Source organism: Aotus nancymaae, unplaced genomic scaffold, assembly GCF_030222135.1.
Source record: "Aotus nancymaae isolate 86718 unplaced genomic scaffold, 86718_ANA_hifiasm-v0.15.2.pri h1tg000089l, whole genome shotgun sequence".
Classification (NCBI taxonomy): domain Eukaryota; kingdom Metazoa; phylum Chordata; class Mammalia; order Primates; family Aotidae; genus Aotus; species Aotus nancymaae.
The window spans coordinates 840,699-858,031 of NW_026988504.1; the positions used below are offsets into that span (position 1 = coordinate 840,699).

The 17,333-nt window shown below is 57.2% G+C and overlaps 1 protein-coding gene across 1 annotated transcript in view; it reads right to left on the bottom strand.

Annotated features, from left to right (window-relative positions):
• The window catches only part of HEXD (hexosaminidase D), a 28,806-nt gene that overhangs the window by 6,236 nt on the left and 5,237 nt on the right, over nucleotides 1-17,333 (bottom strand). Inside the window, exons 3-8 of the mRNA XM_064369533.1 lie at nucleotides 16,099-16,208; nucleotides 11,277-11,364; nucleotides 7,192-7,356; nucleotides 5,580-5,763; nucleotides 4,735-4,806; nucleotides 4,158-4,353 (exon numbers count right to left, since the gene is read on the bottom strand). Of these exons, the coding sequence (XP_064225603.1) occupies nucleotides 4,158-4,353; nucleotides 4,735-4,806; nucleotides 5,580-5,763; nucleotides 7,192-7,356; nucleotides 11,277-11,364; nucleotides 16,099-16,208 (815 nt within the window). The remainder of the gene's footprint in view (nucleotides 1-4,157; nucleotides 4,354-4,734; nucleotides 4,807-5,579; nucleotides 5,764-7,191; nucleotides 7,357-11,276; nucleotides 11,365-16,098; nucleotides 16,209-17,333) is intronic.

The window sequence follows — 17,333 nt, forward strand, 5'->3', positions numbered from 1 at the left end:
TGAGAGCGGAGCTCAGCTCCACAGCCCCCAGCCTGACACAGGTGTCCTGAGAGTGGTGCTCAGCTCCACAGCCCCCCAGCCTGACACAGGTGTCCTGAGAGTGGTGCTCAGCTCCACACGCCCCCCAGCCTGACACAGGTGTCCTGATGAGAGGGGTGCTCAGCTCCACAGCCCCCCCTCAGCCTGACGCAGGTGTCCTGAGAGCGGTGCTCAGCTCCACAGCCCCCCAGCCTGACACAGGCGTCCTGAGAGTGGTGCTCAGCTCCACAGCCCCCCAGCCTGACACAGGTGTCCTGAGAGTGGTGCTCAGCTCCACACGCCCCCCAGCCTGACACAGGTGTCCTGATGAGAGGGGTGCTCAGCTCCACAGCCCCCCCTCAGCCTGACGCAGGTGTCCTGAGAGCGGAGCTCAGCTCCACAGCCCCCAGCCTGACACAGGTGTCCTGAGAGTGGTGCTCAGCTCCACACGCCCCCCAGCCTGACACAGGTGTCCTGATGAGAGGGGTGCTCAGCTCCACAGCCCCCCCTCAGCCTGACGCAGGTGTCCTGAGAGCGGTGCTCAGCTCCACAGCCCCCCAGCCTGACACAGGCTTCCTGATGAGAGCGGTGCTCAGCTCCACAGCCCCCCCAGCCTGACACAGGTGTCCTGAGAGCGGTGCTCAGCTCCACAGCACCCCCAGGCCTGACACAGGGGTCCTGATGAGAGGGGTGCTCAGCTCCACAGCCCCCCTAGCCTGACACAGGCGTCCTGATGAGACGGGTGCTCAGCTCCACAGCCCCCCAGCCTGACACAGGCGTCCTGATGAGAGGGGTGCTCAGCTCCACAGCCCCCCAGCCTGACACAGGCGTCCTGATGAGAGCGGTTCTCAGCTCCACAGCACCCCCCAGCCTGACACAGGCGTCCTGATGAGAGGGGTGCTCAGCTCCACAGCACCCCCCAGCCTGACACAGGTGTCCTGATGAGAGCTGTGCTCTGCTCCACGGCCCCCCCCACAGGCTGACACAGGTGTCCTGATGAGAGGGGTGCTCACCTCCACAGCCCCCCTAGCCTGACACAGGAACCCTGATGAGAGGGGTGCTCAGCTCCACAGCCACCCCCGAGCCTGACACAGGCGTCCTGAGAGCGGTGCTCAGCTCCACAGCCACCCCCGAGCCTGACACAGGTGTCCTGAGAGCGGTGCTCAGCTCCACAGCACCCCCCAGCCTGACGCAGGCGTCCTGAGAGCGGTGCTCAGCTCCACAGCACCCCCAGGCCTGACACAGGGGTCCTGATGAGAGGGGTGCTCAGCTCCACAGCCCCCCTAGCCTGACACAGGTGTCCTGATGAGACGGGTGCTCAGCTCCACAGCACCCCCCAGCCTGACGCAGGCGTCCTGAGAGCGGTGCTCAGCTCCACAGCACCCCCAGGCCTGACACAGGGGTCCTGATGAGAGGGGTGCTCAGCTCCACAGCCCCCCTAGCCTGACACAGGTGTCCTGATGAGAGGGGTGCTCAGCTCCACAGCCCCCCAGCCTGACACAGGCGTCCTGATGAGAGGGGTGCTCAGCTCCACAGCCCCCCAGCCTGACACAGGCGTCCTGAGAGCGGTGCTCAGCTCCACAGCACCCCCCAGCCTGACACAGGTGTCCTGAGAGCGGTGCTCAGCTCCACAGCCACCCCCGAGCCTGACACAGGTGTCCTGAGAGCGGTGCTCAGCTCCACAGCCGCCCCCAGCCTGACGCAGGTGTCCTGAGAGCGGTGCTCAGCTCCACAGCCCCCCAGCCTGACACAGGTGTCCTGAGAGCGGTGCTCAGCTCCACAGCCCCCCAGCCTGACACAGGTGTCCTGATGAGAGCGGTGCTCTGCTCCACGGCCCCCCCCACAGCCTGACACAGGCGTCCTGATGAGAGCGGTTCTCAGCTCCACAGCACCCCCCAGCCTGACACAGGCGTCCTGATGAGAGGGGTGCTCAGCTCCACAGCCCCCCCAGACTGACACAGGTGTCCTGATGAGGGCAGTGCTCAGCTCCACGGCCCCCCGCAGCCTGACACAGGTGTTCTGATGAGAGGGGTGCTCAGCTCCACAGCCCCCCTAGCCTGACGCAGGCGTCCTGACTTGAGGTGTCCTTGATCTTGTTCCAGGAGCGCCTGGGGCAGCCTGGCCCCTTCTGCCCACAGGGCCCAGGGTTTCCTGGGCAGGCTCTGTGCGGTGGGGCTCTCACTTCAACGCCTTTTAGAAACCATATGAGTGAAGCGTGTCGGGATTCCTTGCTGCCATGCTTTCCGGAGCCATGGGGACCTTGGGGGGTGGCCGGTCATTGTCACTCCCCACAGCACCTCTGGCCTCTGAGAAAAGGGCTTCTGCTCCTGGGGGCTGCCCTTGAAACCCCCTTCCCTGGGCCTCTGGGCTCCTCCTGCCCCACCCTCTCCCTCAGGCACCTCCTGTCCGGCTGACAAGGGTGGTGGCTTTTCCCCAAGGCCCCATGAGGAAGGCAAGACATCAGGCCTGGCAGGCAGCAGGTCAGGGGCAGTGTCTGTCCCAAGCGAGGGCTGGGGGCCTTGGCCTGGCCTCGGGTGGAGGTCGGGGCTTCCCGCTGCCGGGTAGGGTGCATCCACCTGCCTGTGCCTCAGTTTCTTCAGCTGTAAGTGAGGTGGGTGACAAATGCTGCCCCGGATGTGAGCACAGGCAAAGGCTGGGCGATGCCTGATGCCGCAGCCCCCAGGCTCGCCTGAAGGATGTGCCGCCACTCCGGGAGGGGAGGAGCCTCACCCTGCTCTATGGAGGTCCTGGTCTATGCAGATGGAGCTGCATGCCAACAGGACAGTGGCAACCAGCTAGAAGCAGTCCCCACCATGGAACTCTTGAGTCCCTCTGAGTCTGAGCTTCGTGGGTCAGGGCACAGGGCCCCTAGCACGGTCCTGTCTCCAGCCGCTCGCCCAGCCCGTGGCACCTGTGCCACCTGCCCCTGAACCCTCCAAGTTGAGACAGGACCTGAGGTCAGGACTTGCCCGGCAGCCAGGGGTTTATCTGCAGCTCTGATTTCCACATGGTGTCATCACAGAAGCAGGGGCCCGGGAGCGCCAGGGTGACGCCACTGAGGTCCAGCTCCTTGGGACTAACAGGGCCCATCCTCGCCAGTCAGGACCCACAGTCATGAGACGTTTACAGCTGAGGAAGCGCTTGGGTAGCTGCAGGGAAACCCCTACAACAGCACACAGTCCTGGCGTCCCTACAGCCACGGCAGCGTGTGCCTTCCAGATCCCTGCACTTAGGCTCACACACTCAAATGTCCGGGACAGTTTTCTTTCAATCCACAGAGTAATACATTCTTTTTTCTTTTCTTTTCTTTTTTTTTTTTTGAGACAGAGTCTCACTCTGTCACCCAGGCTGGAGTACAGTTGTGTGACCTCGGCTCACTGCAACCTCTGCCTCCCCGGTTCGAGTGATTCTCCTGCCTCAGCCTCCCGAGTAGCTGGGATCACAGGTGCCTGCCACCACGCCCAGCTAATTTTTGTGTTTTTAGTAGAGATGGGTTTCACCATGTTGGCCAGGCTGGTCATGAACTCCGGACCTCATGATCCACCTGCCTCAACCTCTCAGACGGCTGGGATTACAGGCACGAACCACTTCGCCCGGCCCACAGAGTAATAAATTCTGTCACACTGTCGGCCCACCCACAGGTAGCACGGCTTAGCATTTACGTAGACAAGAACCTGACATGAAAAAAACAGAAAACAGAGTCGGGCACACCTGCACTGGCCTTCCGAGGGCCCCGCCTCTCTCACTGAGCACCTGTTGGTGATGTCCCCTCACTGCCCTCGGCCTTGAATTCTTTGCTGTGCCAGACCCAAGAACCTTCTTGTGGGGTCTGAACGGAGACTGCATTTCCGGCAACAGAATGAAATTTGGAAAGAGCCAAAACCCCTCCTCCTGCCTCGCCACATGCAACACACAGCCTTAGGTGTGGTGCACAGGGGCAGCCTGGGCGGCAGGGGCCACGTGCTCCTGACCCTGAACACGTGAGCAGCGTCCCTCAGCAGCCGCTCTGCGTGCAGGGCAACCCCAGATGGCTGTTTCCTGCAGCTCTCCTCGGAGGCCTGGTCTGCTTCCCCTTTGACGGACCTGGGAAGGCCCTCGGCGGATGCTGGACAGGATGAGGACAGATAGCCAGGGCTTACCTCTGCCAGCCGGTCAGGATGATGCCCTGCAGTGAGTCGGCGGGTCCGCTGCCCGCCACCTGCAGCCACTGCGCGTGGTTCCTGAGGTGGTGCTCCACGGGGGGCAGGGCCTGGCTGGGCCCTGTGGCACCCTTGAAGGCGCCGGCTGCCCACAGACGCAGAAAGCCGCACCGCTGGTACTTCTGCATGAGGAGGACTGGGTGAGAAAGGAAGCGGGTGAGTGGCTTCCGGGGAGGCGGCCAACACGGCACCAGACACCTCTCGCGGCTACACCCAGCCTGGCACGGGAGCCGCCTGTGACAGCCAGGCCGGGCTCCCAGCTGGGGAGACTCCAGCACGTATGTGGCTGGGCGCGGAGTGTATGTGGCCCCTGGTGCACCTGCTTGCTAGGAAAACACTGGCGGATCGGGAAGGGGGCACCGCGGGCTGGCGTCTGCCGGGGCCGTCCCTGGCCTCTACCCATGCATGCTGGTCAGGCCCCAGGCTGCGCAGTTGGGGCTGCAGGGTCACGGGGTCGGGGCAGCCTTCCCAGATGTGTGGCCATGACAACACCCCACCCTCACAACTTGGCACTGACCCTTGCCATGCACATCCAGGTCGGCCGTGTAGTCCCAGAGCACCGGCTCCACCAGCTGCGGCACCCCGGACGCTGCAGATGGCGGACGTGAGGTTGGCGAGACGCCCGGATCACACCCCCAGCCCCCCAGACCCACTTGTTCTTGTTTTGTGTGGAAGCGTGAGCCAGACGCCTTTTAAAGACAGGCTTGGCACTAAGCTGGGTTTTAACAATGAACGCCACAACCTCACACGGCGCCTTTCAGAGCTGGCGCTCCCACTGCTGCTCCACCAGGCCGGGAGCTGCAGGCACAGCTGAGCACACGGCTCAATGGAGATTGCTCTAAGTCATCCATGTGGCATGCATGGGTGGCAGCTGCCAGGCCAGCATGGCCCTAGGACACCCCGGCCCCCAGCTCTGCCGTGGGGCTCTCTGAACCTCGGGGCTTTGTGTGGAACTGGGCCAGGTATCTGAGCATCACCTCTTGGCCCAGGAAGGCGCTCAGGAGCTCACCCCAAAGCCTCAGGCAGAGTGAGCAGGGCCCAGGGGCTGGAGGAGTGGCCAGCGGGAACCTTGGCCCCCGGTCCCAGCAGGCTGGCCTCGGAGGAGATGCCACGAGTGCCAGACACTCCCGAGCCCTCTGGGCCACCAGGCAGGCCTGTGCTCTCCTGCCCAAGCCTCCACGGCTTCTAGGGAAATGACTCAGACATGGTGTTTTCACGAGCGGATGCAGGGGTGGTTGTGGCAGGTCTGTGTGGGGCTGGGGCTCACTCTGGGGCCCACTTCCTACAGCGCCTTTGTTCTCTGAAGCCGTGGGTCTCGGGCAGGTCAGTGGCCCACTCCCTCCCCTGGCCCCGTTGGCCAACCTGCGAGCTGGTCCTCAGGCAGCTCCCGCAGCATGTCATCCCACACCAGCGGCGTCACGCCAGGGCGCCGGGCCCGCACGTGGCTGGCCACCGCCCGCATGTGTGACAGGCACAGCTTCCCTGTACTGTTCTGCTCCTGCTGCAGCCACCGGCGCGAGGCCTCCCCCTCTCCGAGGTAATAGACCTGCAAGGAAGGAGCGGGACGGCCTCAGCTGCCGTGCGCACCACCAGGAGGGTCCAGGGTTCACGCTGTGCCCTGACAGAGGGGGCCGAGGCCTATGGGAAGGAGGCCAGGGAGGGGCTTGGAGGGCTCAGAGCCTTTACTCGCCACCCGCAGCGTGCTCCTGTCTTCCTCGCTGGGCCCTGAACTTCTACTCAGGGTTTCCTGTGAATGTTCACAGCAGCTCCACTCACAGCCACCAAAGCGGAGACCACAGGGGTCCATCCCCCATGACGGGCCAGCACAGGGCAGCGCCCCTCACTATGGACACGGCTCAGCCTCAACAGAGAGCCAAGCTCCGGTGGCCGACAGCCAGGAGGAACACAGGTCATTCACTGTGAGTCGGTGCCCGCGGAATGCCCAGGACGGGCAGATCGGCCAAGACGGGAAGCCAACCGTGGTCACCGGGGCTGGGGGCGGATAAGGGGCTTCTGCCTGGGATGATCACGCACACCACGAACGTGTGGAAGAGATGCCGACATTTATACTTACTTATTTATTTTGGAGACAGGGTCTTGCTCTGTTGCCCAGGCTGGAGTGCAGTGGCACAATCTTGGCTCACTGCAACCTCTGCCTCCAGGTTCAAGCAATTCTTCTGCCTCAACTTCCTGAGTAGCTGGGATTACAGGCGCCCGCCACCACGCCCAGCTAGTTTTTGTATTTTTAGTAGGGACAGGGTTTCACTACGTTGGCCAGGCTGGTCTTGAACTCCTGACCTCAGGTGATCCACCCACCTCGAGCTTACAGGCATGAGCCACCGCACCCAGCCTATATTTTTAAATGGTTAGAATGATAAAGTTTCTGTGTATTTTATGCATTCAGATTTCCTTCAAAAAAAGGAAACTTCTGGGGCTAAAAGGTTTAGGTTAGATTCCTGTGAGCCACAGTCCTGCAGAACCTGCCAGCTCCGTCGGCACTAACCGTGACCTGTCAGCTCCGTGTCCTGCCCAGGTCCTGACTGAGCTGGAGTCCGGTAAGTGGAGGGAGGGGCGAGGCTGGGGGCTCATTGCCTGGAGGGGGCACGTCTCCAGCACCCCCGGGGACCGCCTTTTCCAATGAGTGCTTCAGGGTCCAAATGCAGAACTAACTTCCTCTCAGCAAGGAAAGCGTCTCTCAAGTTGCACCCTGACTCGCGCTGACTGCCAATCCCGGGGTGTGAACCTGCCCATCACTCACAGGCCTCTGCCAGCCCAGCCACCGGGGGTGTTCTCGTCTGACACGAGGGTGCCTCCGTGGGGCTCTGCCTATCCACCCGGAGAAGATACTGGACGGGGCTCCCTGAGGGGAACAAGCCTGTCTCTAGGCCTCAGTGCCTGGAAGATTTTCCTATTTAAAAGGACAAGCCATGACAGTGAGAGTGCCCCAGCACAGAGCTGGGGCAGTGGCACCCACCTCATCACACCCGACGTGCAGCCGCTGGGCGCCTGGGTGCAGCTCCAGGACCTGGTCGATCATGGCGCCCACCAGTGCCAGGGACTCCGCCTCGTGGGGGTTCAGGGTGCAGGGGAAGGGGTCCACCTCCCGTAGGTGGGCGAAGGCCGCGTGCTTCAGCACAAACTGCAGAGACACAGAGGCGCTTGTGTTGGGGGCGTAGGAGCTGGGCTGAGCTCCTTCTGCCCACTTGGGGCTCCTGTTTCAAATCTATGGACAATAAAAAAATTAGGCCAGGTGCAGAGGCTCACTCCTGTAATCCCAGCACCTTGGGAGTCTGAGGTGGGTGGAATGCTTGAACTCAGGAGTTTGAGACCAGACTGGGCAACATGGTGAAACCCCATGGAGTCTCATTCTGTTGCCCAGGCTGGAGTGCAGTGGCATGATCTCAGCTCACCACAACCTCTGCCTCCTGGGTTCAAGTGATTCTCCCACCTCAGCCTCCCAAGGAGCTGGGATTACAGGGATTTGGCACCATGCCTCGCTAATGTTTGTATTTTTAGTAGAGACGGGGTTTTGCCATTGTTGGCCAGGCTGGTCTCGAACTCCTGACCTCAAGTGATCCACCCGCCTTGGCCTCCCAAAGTGTTTGGATTACAGGTGTGAGCCACTGTGCCCGGCCTAAACAAATTTGTTTAAAACAAAATCAGTTTAAGGAAAACAAAAGTGTCCGGGTGTGGTGGCACCCGTCTGTGGTCCCAGCTTCTTGGGAGGCTGAGGCAGGAAGATCACCGCAGCCTAGGGAGTTGAGGCTGCAGTGAGCTGAGACTGCACCACCGCACTCCGGCCTGGGCGACAGAGAGAGACCGTATCCCTGAAAAGAAAAAAAAGAGTGTTCTTGTGTGAAAGACCACTGTGACTCTGGGTGAGAACAGAGCCTCTATGGCCTTGGCCTAGGGTCGCTCACTGTCCCCTTTCCCCTCACTGTGGAAGCCACAGCTTTGCTGCCAGAGGGGCAGACTTGACTTGAGGCTGGGTAAAAACCCACCGCTTTCGGGGGCACTGTCGGTAGAAGTATCAACTGGAGAAAATGCCATCTCCGGCCTGCCAGAGGGCGCAGTCCCTGCTGGGAAGAGCCAAGACCGGCTGGAGATTTAATGGGTGACCCTGGGAACAAAGGCAGACGGTGCTGCACGCTCTCCTCAGGCCTGGCCGACGGGGCCACACACATGCGGGGACCTGAGAGAACCTGGGGTGTACCCCGCCCCCACCACCCACACACAGCCCCGTGGCAAGGGGAGGAGGCTGTGGGCTCAAAGTGTGTGGGCACAACCTCTGCCCAAACGCTCGGCTGACCACCAACGAGGAAGACGGAGCGGTGACCCTAGGAAGCCAGGCTAAAACATAAAAGAAGAAAAGCATCTCGGCACAGCCAGCAGCGAGCACACAGCCGGGGGCAGGTCCTGCAGGTTAAATGCAGGTCACTTGCTAGAACACAACAGGACGACCTCCAGCACCCACTGAGCAAAACAGCGAACATTCAGCTTTGCTGTAACGAGTTCACTGAAATGTTCGGCTCTCAACCAGAAATTCTGAGATGTGCAAATCAACTCGAAAGTAGAATCCAGTTAACAGACTGACTCTCCGTGGGCCCACATGTAGAATTTACCAGGTATTTCAAGAAAACTAAAGAATATGTTCTAAGAATGAAAGGAAGCTGGGCATGGTGGCTCACTCATGAGGGTCAGACTGTGTCTCAAGACAGAAAACGTGGATGTTCAAGAGTTTTGGAGAAAGAATTAAACTCAAAATGGATCACAGATCTAAATGAAAAATGCGCACAAGTAAAACTTTAGAAGAAAATATAGGAAAAATCTTTATGATCCGGGGATCACAAAGAGTTTTTAGAAATGACACCGGAAGCATATTAGCTACACACTGGGAGAAATTACCTGCAAATTACGTAACATCAGAGGACTTGCATCTGGAACACATAAAGAACTTTACAAACTCAAGTTGAAAAAAAAAGGGCAAAACGCCTGAGCAGTCATTTCCAGTATACCAAGAGGGTACAGGAGCCCAGGCACCGCGGCTCATACCTGTAATCCCAGCACTTTGAGAGGCCGCGGCGGGCAGATCACCTGAGGCCTGGAGTTCGAGACCAGCCTGGCCAACATCTCGAAACCCCATCTTTACTAAAAAGACAAAAAATTAACCGGGCATGGTGGGGTGCACCTGTAGTCCCAGCTACCCGGGAGGCAAAGGCAGGAGAATCACTTGAACTCGGGAGGCGGAGGTTGTAGTGAGCTGAGATCGCACCACTGCACTCCTGTCTGGGCAACAGAGCCAGACCCCATCTCAAAAACAAAGAAAAAAGGTATACTAATGGTAAATCTACACATGGAAGGTCTTCCTCAGTAAGAAACCCAACCCTCCGACATGCTGATTTTGGACGTCTGGTCTCCAGAACCGAGAGAACATTTCTGTTGCCCTAAGCTACCTGGTTTGTGGCGATCATTTCTGCCTGACAACAGTGTCTTTGAAGGAGATGGCGTGTGTGCGCGGTCAGAGCTGTGCTGTGACTCGCTGTGGTGGGGAGAGGGGCTGGGAGGCAGAGTGGCCCTGGCAGACCTGTTAGAGGGGAGATTCACAGTGAGGCGGTGGTGGTTTAGACGGGGTGCTGCCCGCACAACAGAGGAGGAGGAGGAGGAGCAGCAGCAGGACGGACATGGGTGGGGGCGCGGGCGGGTGGGGTGCTGACCGTGGCTGGTCTGCTTCTGGTTTGCACAGCAGAGGCTGCAGGAGGCACCTCAACAGAAGTGACCAGCAGGCAGCTGGGGATGGGTATCTGTAACCCAGGAGGTCTGGAGTCGCTGAGGTGCTGACAGGAAGAGAAAGAGGAAGCAGGAGCAGAAATGGCACTGTCTAGAGAGAGAGACGGAAGTGGGGACAGGGGCCAAGAGGAGCCTGCGGGACTGCCAGCTACAGGGAGGCAAATGAAAATGGACACCGAGGCGGTGCAGTCAGAGGCAGCGGAAGCCAGAGTGGGGCTCAGGAGAGCGTTGGTGATGCCAGAAGCTACCGAGGGGGTCAAGCTGGAGAGGACCAAAACCATCCCTGGACTTAGTGACCTGGAGGACACCCGAGGCCTTGGGAGAGACGTTCAGTGAGAGGCGGCAGGAGGCTAAGGGTGCACGCCAGGTCCCAGAACAAAGCGCGGTGTGGAGAACTAACTAGAAAGGCCAGGAGGACGGCGCTGTGGGAGGGAACTCTGGGGGCACGCGCAGAACACCGGTGTATGGCTGTGAGTGAAAACAACCTTCTTTTCCACGGTGTGTGAACATGGAAGCCAGAATGGTATATCTGTTAGAGAAATAAATGGAATCTAAGAGCCATTAAATTGATGTGGTGTTTAATGTTGCATCACTTCCTATTTGTTTGATGCAGACATGAAATATATATATATATATATATGTTTCTTTTTTTAGATGGAGTCTTGCTCTGTCGCCCAGGCTGGAGTGCAGCGGCACAATCTCAGCTCACCGCAACTTCCACCTCCCAGGTTCAAGCGATTCTCCTGCCTCAGCCTCCCGAGTAGCTGGGACCACAGGTGCCCACCATCATGCCCGGCTAATTTTTGTATTTTTAGTAGAGATGGGGTTTCACCATGTTGGCCAGGCTGGTCTCAAACTCCTGACCTCAGGCGATCCACCCACCTCAGCCTCCCAAAGTGCTGGGATTACGGGCGTGAGCCACTGCGCCCGGCCTGAAAAGCACCTTTGCTTTCCTTAGTACTGTGTTTTACCTCACATAATGATATTCTGGTGAATACGGATTAAAAAGGAAACTGCCTCCCCGCCTCCAGGACCCTCTTTCTGGCTCCCCTTCCATTCCACAGGCAGAGAGGCTTCCCAACCTGCAGCTCTGACTGAGTCAGGCAGGGAGGGGCTTCCTAGGGCAAAGGCCTCCCCGTGTTGTGCTGCGCTGTGCTGCCTGCACCCCAACCACAGGCCCTGCTGCACCTTCTGCTGGGCACAAGCCTGGCCCAGCCTGCAGTCCCGGGACCCCACACCTGCCACCAGGTAACTTCCATTCCTGCCACTCACCTCCATGTGCCCAAACGTCTGCACCAGTGGAATCACTTCCAGCTCATTGAGTCCAGCCAGATGCAGGATCTCTTTGATTTCCGAGGGGCTGGAGAGACAAAATTCATGCAGAGAGAGGGTCGTGTGGGCAGCACACGACGTCCACACTCCCCTAACCCTTCCTCGTCAGGCTCTCCGGGAAACGGTGAAGCCCTAACTCCACAAAGCTCGACAGATATCCTGGTTTCTGGAATGGCACCTGCTCTAAACTTTGGGAAGATGGTGTTCTAGCACATCCTCAAGGAACAGTTTGCTTTTTTTTTTTTTTTGAGACAGAGTCTCACTCTGTTGCCAGGGTGGGCTGCAATGGTGAGATCTCGGCTCACTGCAACCATGGCCTCCCGGGTTCAAGTGATTCTCCTGCCTCAGCCTCCCAAGTAGCTGGGACTACAGGCACGCGCCACCACACCCAGCTAATTTTTGTATTTTTAGTAGAGACAGGGTTTCACCATGTTGGCCAGGAAAGTCTCGATCTCTTGACCTCATGATCTGCCTGCCTTGGCTGCCTAAAGTGCTACGATTCCAGGCGTGAGCCACCGTGCCTTGCCCAGTTTGCTTTTCAACCCTTGACCAGAGAATGAAGGCATAGCATTTTACAAGTAACTACACGAGGCCAGCACGGTGGCTCACGCCTATAATCTCAGCGCTTTGGGAGGCCGAGGCGGGTGGATCATTTGAGGTCACGAGTTCGAGACCAGCCTGACCAACATGGTGAAACTGTCTCTACTAAAAACACTAAAATTAGCTGGGCCTGGTAGCATGTGCCTGTAGTCCCAGGTACTTGGGAGGCTGAGGCAGGAGAATTGTTTGAACCCGGGAGGCAGAGGCTGCAGTGAGCTGACACTGCGTCACTGCACTCCAGAGTCTTGCTCTCTCACAGGCCTGTGCATGCACGCGTGCGCACGCACACACACACACACACAAACACACACAAAGCTATACAAGGAGCCACACGTTCCAGACGCGGGGTCAGCAGCTGGCCCGAGGGCAGGTCCACCCCAGGGCCCTTGACCGGAAGCGATCCCCGCGGCACACGTCCTCTGCAGGAGGGTCGCATCCTGGGAAGGGCTGGCTGCCCCGAGTCGACCTTTGGTTTTTCACAAGCTTACCATGAGTTGTCACTTAGGAATTTATCTAAAAAAAACCTATTTCTAGATTTTGTATGTGTTTGAACCATCTTAGGCTAATCAGTTCTATAAATTTATGAGTTATATAAAGTTTTAAAATATTCCTCTATCAAGCTTCAAAGGCACCCTGGTACTTTCTCACATTGAAAGACACAAAACATCTTCATTGTAAAAAAAATACTAGAAGAGTATGAAGAATACGGCCTGATCACCTCATCACAGGCTAACGCCCTGGCTCACCGTTCCCATCTTCTGCTCTAAGCACACGGGCTGCACGGGGTACAGGCGTTTGGAGTCGTGACACATGGAGCCGAAGGGCTTATGGAGCACCCGTCAGTGTACACTCAGCAGCAGGCAGTTTGCTTTTTCTCAGTCTCATAAACACAGTCTTACAATTGTTTAAAAAGCTTTACCAGTTTGGTAGCCAGGATGGTGTCCCATTGTTGATTTAGTGTCTTTGATTTGAATACTATGAGGGTTTAACACTTTCTTTCTTTCTTTTTTGAGACAGGGTCTGGCTCTGTTGCCCAGGCTGGAGTGCAGTGGCACAATCTCAGCTCACTGCAGCCTCTGGCTCGCGGGTTAGTCCAAACTGCACCATTTTGCAAGCCCCCTGCCGTTTCACAGACCGTGGCCAAAGTGAAACATTCCACAGGGGTTCAGGCCGTGAGAAACTACCTGATCACAAGGCACAGGAACGTCTTCCTCACAGCCTGCTGGGCAAAGGCCCAACTGAAGGAACATCCCTATCACATTCTGCTGGGAAAAAGTGCCAGGAACATCACATTCTGCTGGAACAAGGACCCAAGTGCCTCATCATGGGCGTCTTCTCAACATCTTCCCGGGAAGCAAGCCACACTGCCCAAACCCCTCCCGCCCAGGCCTTCAAGTACCCCAGCCTGCCAGTGGCAGTGGGCTCTGGCATTAAGCTGGTCCCCCACTTCTGTAGGTGTCTGCAATATACCTGTGTTGCTGTAGAGATGCCCACTCTCTTTTTTTTTGTTTTTGTTTTTGAGATGGAGTATCGCTCTGTCGCCCAGGCTGGAGTGCAGTGGTGCCATCCCAGCTCACTGCAACCTCTGCTTCCCGAGTTCAAGCAATTCTCCTGCCTCAGCCTCCTGAGTAGCTGAGATTACAGGCACCGGCCACTAAGCCCGGCTAATTTTTGTATTTGTAGTAGAGACAGGGTTTCACCACGTTGGCAAGGCTGACCTCGAACTCCTGACCTCAGGTGATCCACCTGCCTCAGCCTCCAAAAGTGCTGGGATTATAGGCGTGAGCTGCCGTGTCTGGCAGGTTCTGTGTCTTTCTTTAACCCTCGCTTTCCCTTTAAAAAACCTAACACCAGGCTGGGTGCAGTGGCTCATGCCTGTAATCCCAGTATTTGGGAGGCTGAGGCAGCTGGATCACCTGAGGTTGGGAGTTCAAGACCAGCCTGACCAACATGGAGAAACCCTGTCTCTACTAAAAATACAAAAATTAGCCAGACGTGTTGGCGCATGCCCGTAATCCCAGCTACTTAGGAGGCTGAGGCAGGAGAATCACTTGAACTTGGGAGGCAGAGGTTGTGGTGAGCTGAGATTGCACCACTGCACTCCAGCCTGAGCAGTAAGAGCAAAACTCCATCTCAAAAAACAAAAACAAAAACCTAACACCAGGCTCAAGCCATCTTCCTACCTCAGCCTCCTGGGTAGCTTGGACTACAGGCCCATGCCATTATGCCTGGCTGATTTCTGCATTTTATGTAGAGATGGGGTTTTACCATGTTGCCCCAGCTGGTCTTGAACTCCTGAGCTCAAGCGATCCTCTTGCCTTGGTCTTCTAAAGTGCTGGCATTATAGGTGTGAGCCACTGTACCCAGCCACTTTTTTCCCCCTTAAACTGATTTTGTTTTTCAAAAATTATTTATTTAGGCTGGGTGCAGTGGCTCACACCTATAATCTCCGTACTTTGGGAGGCCAAGGTATGTGGATAGCTTGAGCTCAGGAGTTCAAGACCAGCCTGGGCAACAGGTAAAATCCCGTCTCTACAAAAAAAAAACAAAACAAAAATTAGCCAGGCATGGTGGTGCATGCCTGTAATCCCAGCTACTTGGGAGGCTGAAGAAGAATTGCTTGAACTGGGAGGCGGAGGTTGCAGTGAGCTGAGATGCTGAGATCCCACCACTGTACCCTAGCCTGGGCAACAGAGTGAGACTGTGTCTTAAAAAAAATTATTTATTTGAGACAGGGTCTTGCTCTGTCATCTGGGCTGGAGGGCGTGGTGCAATCACGGCTCACAGCAGCCTTGAACTTTGAGGCTTAAGGGATCCCCCACCTCAGCCACTTGAGTAGCTGGGGCCACCAGTGTGCATAACCATGGCTTTTTTTGTACATAAGGCATCTCCCTATGTTGCCCAGGCTGGTTTCAAAGTTTTTGCTTCAAGTGGTCCTGCTGCCTTGGCCTCCCAAAGTGCTGGGATTACACGTAGGAGCCGCCATGTCCAGCTTTTTTTTTTTTTGAGACGGAGTTTCGCTCTTGTTACCCAGGCTGGAGTGCAATGGTGCGATCTCGGCTCACCGCAACCTCCGCCTCCTGGGTTCAGGCAATTCTCCTGCCTCAGCCTCCCGAGTAGCTGGGATTACAGGTACGCGCCACCATGCCCAGCTAATTTTTGTATTTTTAGTAGAGACGGGGTTTCATCATGTTGACCAGGATGGTCTCGATCTCTTGACCTCGTGATCCACCCGCCTTGGCTTCCCAAAGTGCTGGGATTACAGGCTTGAGCCACCGTGCCCGACCTAACATTTTCTTTTCTTTGAGACGGTCTTGCTCTGTTGTCCAGGCTGGAGTGCTGTGGCGTGGTCTTGGCTCAATGCAACCTCCGCCTCCCTGGTTCAAGTGACCCTCCTGCCTCAGCCTCCTGAGTAGAGTAGCTGGGATTACTGCCACAGGTGCGCACCACCACACCTGGCTAATTTTTGTATTTTCAGTAAAGATGGGGTTTCACCATGTTGGCCAGGCTGGTCTCGAACTCTTGACCTCAAGTGATCTGCTCACCTTGGCCTCCCAAAGTGCTGGGATTACAGGCTGAGCCACCGCTCCCAGCCTGTACATTTTCTTATAAGCTTATTGGCCATTTTTGTGTCTTCCTTTGGGATTGGCCAGTTAACGTCCGTTGTGCATTTATCCTTTGGGGTGTTTTGATTTTCACTGAGACCTGTGATTTTAAAGCTGAGCAGGGGCCTCCCATCTCCACCACTCCTGATTTTATGGATTTTTATTTTCTCCCCTTTAATCACTTCTCTCACTCAAGGCTCGGCTGTGGCCTCGATGAGCAGCCTCCCCGCCCGACGCCTTCTCTAGCTTCTCTAGCAGAGAAGAAGCACCTGCAGGACAGACAGAACTGCAGCTCTTCCCTGTGGGGCGCTGTGATGCTTACTTGCTCTTTAAATGTTTCAAAATTCTCTCCAGTGAATGTTTGAAATGTTTTCAATTTATAATTAATTTTTACAATTGAAGAGATGAATTTAAAAAAACAAAAAAGGGACATACCCACCACCGTTCAGTCCCTGACTGCTTCATCCGTACCTCCAGGCTGCTGCTCCTCCCGCCCCGCGGAACCCCCTTCCCCACTTTCCCACCTCCCTGGTCCCTGCCTCGGGCGGTGGTGTTACCTGTAGGCGTATTTGGCCCGCAGCAGCCTCAGAGGGCCCTCATAGGGAAACATGTCTTCATACTCAATGAGGAGGCCGTTTGCACCCAGCGCACGGAACAGAGGAAAAATCTGGGGGGTAAACAGGGATAGGTTGGGAAGAAGTGACCGCTGGAACACGACGCGACACGTCCAGAGCACGGAGACGCTTTCGCTTTCAGCCTGTGGAGGCTGTGGGAGCTGACATTCCTATTTCTCCCGGGAAGCCTAAATCCAGAATGTGTGCTTTACGCTACGAATGAACCCCCCATTCCAGTGACTGTCTATTTTGCATAGGAGGGGAGATATTTTGCAAAACAGGGCTGCTACTCAACAGGTTAGCACTGGTGGCTCTGCTGGGGAGAGAGCGCTCCGGCCAGCGGACACCCACCTCGAAGCAGCTCTTCATGCACGGGGAACGGGGCAGGGCAGCCAGGCTGAAGGGCACCGCCAAGGCACGGGGGACGGGGCAGGGCAGCCAGGCTGAAGGGCACCGCCAAGGCACGGGGGACGGGGCAGGGCAGCCAGGCTGAAGGGCACCGCCAAGGCACGGGGGACGGGGCAGGGCAGCCAGGCTGAAGGGCACCGCCAAGGCACGGGGGACGGGGCAGGGCAGCCATGCTGAAGGGCACCGCCAAGGCACGGGGGATGCGGCAGAAGGAGCCGGTGGGGGGTGGGGAGCAGGGCTCTGAAGGGTTGGGGTCAGCACCTGGGGGAGGTGACAGAGGGGTGCAGAACTCATTTGTTCCTGGGCTGTTCTTGTGGGGTCCCTTTCCCCTCCCCACTTCCTTCTTTTTTTTTGATAGAGTCTCGCTCTGTCACCCAGGCTGGAGTGCAGTGGTGTGATCTCAGCTCACTGCAACCGCCACCTCTCGGGTTCAAGCAATTCTGCCTCAGCCTCCCAAGTAGCTGGGATTACAAGTGCCCACCCCCATACCCAGCTAATTTTTGTATTTTTAGTAGAGACGGGGCTTCACCATGCTGGTCTTGAACTCCTAACCTCAGGTGATCTGCCTGCCTTGGCCTCCCAAAATGCTGGGATTACAGGTGTGAGCCACTGTGCCTGACCTCTCTTTTCTAACACACGCGTCTCACTCTGTCACCCAGGCTGGAGTGTGCTGGCGTGATCATGGCTCACTGCAGCCTCCAACTCCTGGGCTCTAGTGATCCTCCAGCCTCAGCCTCTAGGGAGCTGGGACTGTAAGAGCATGCTAGGCC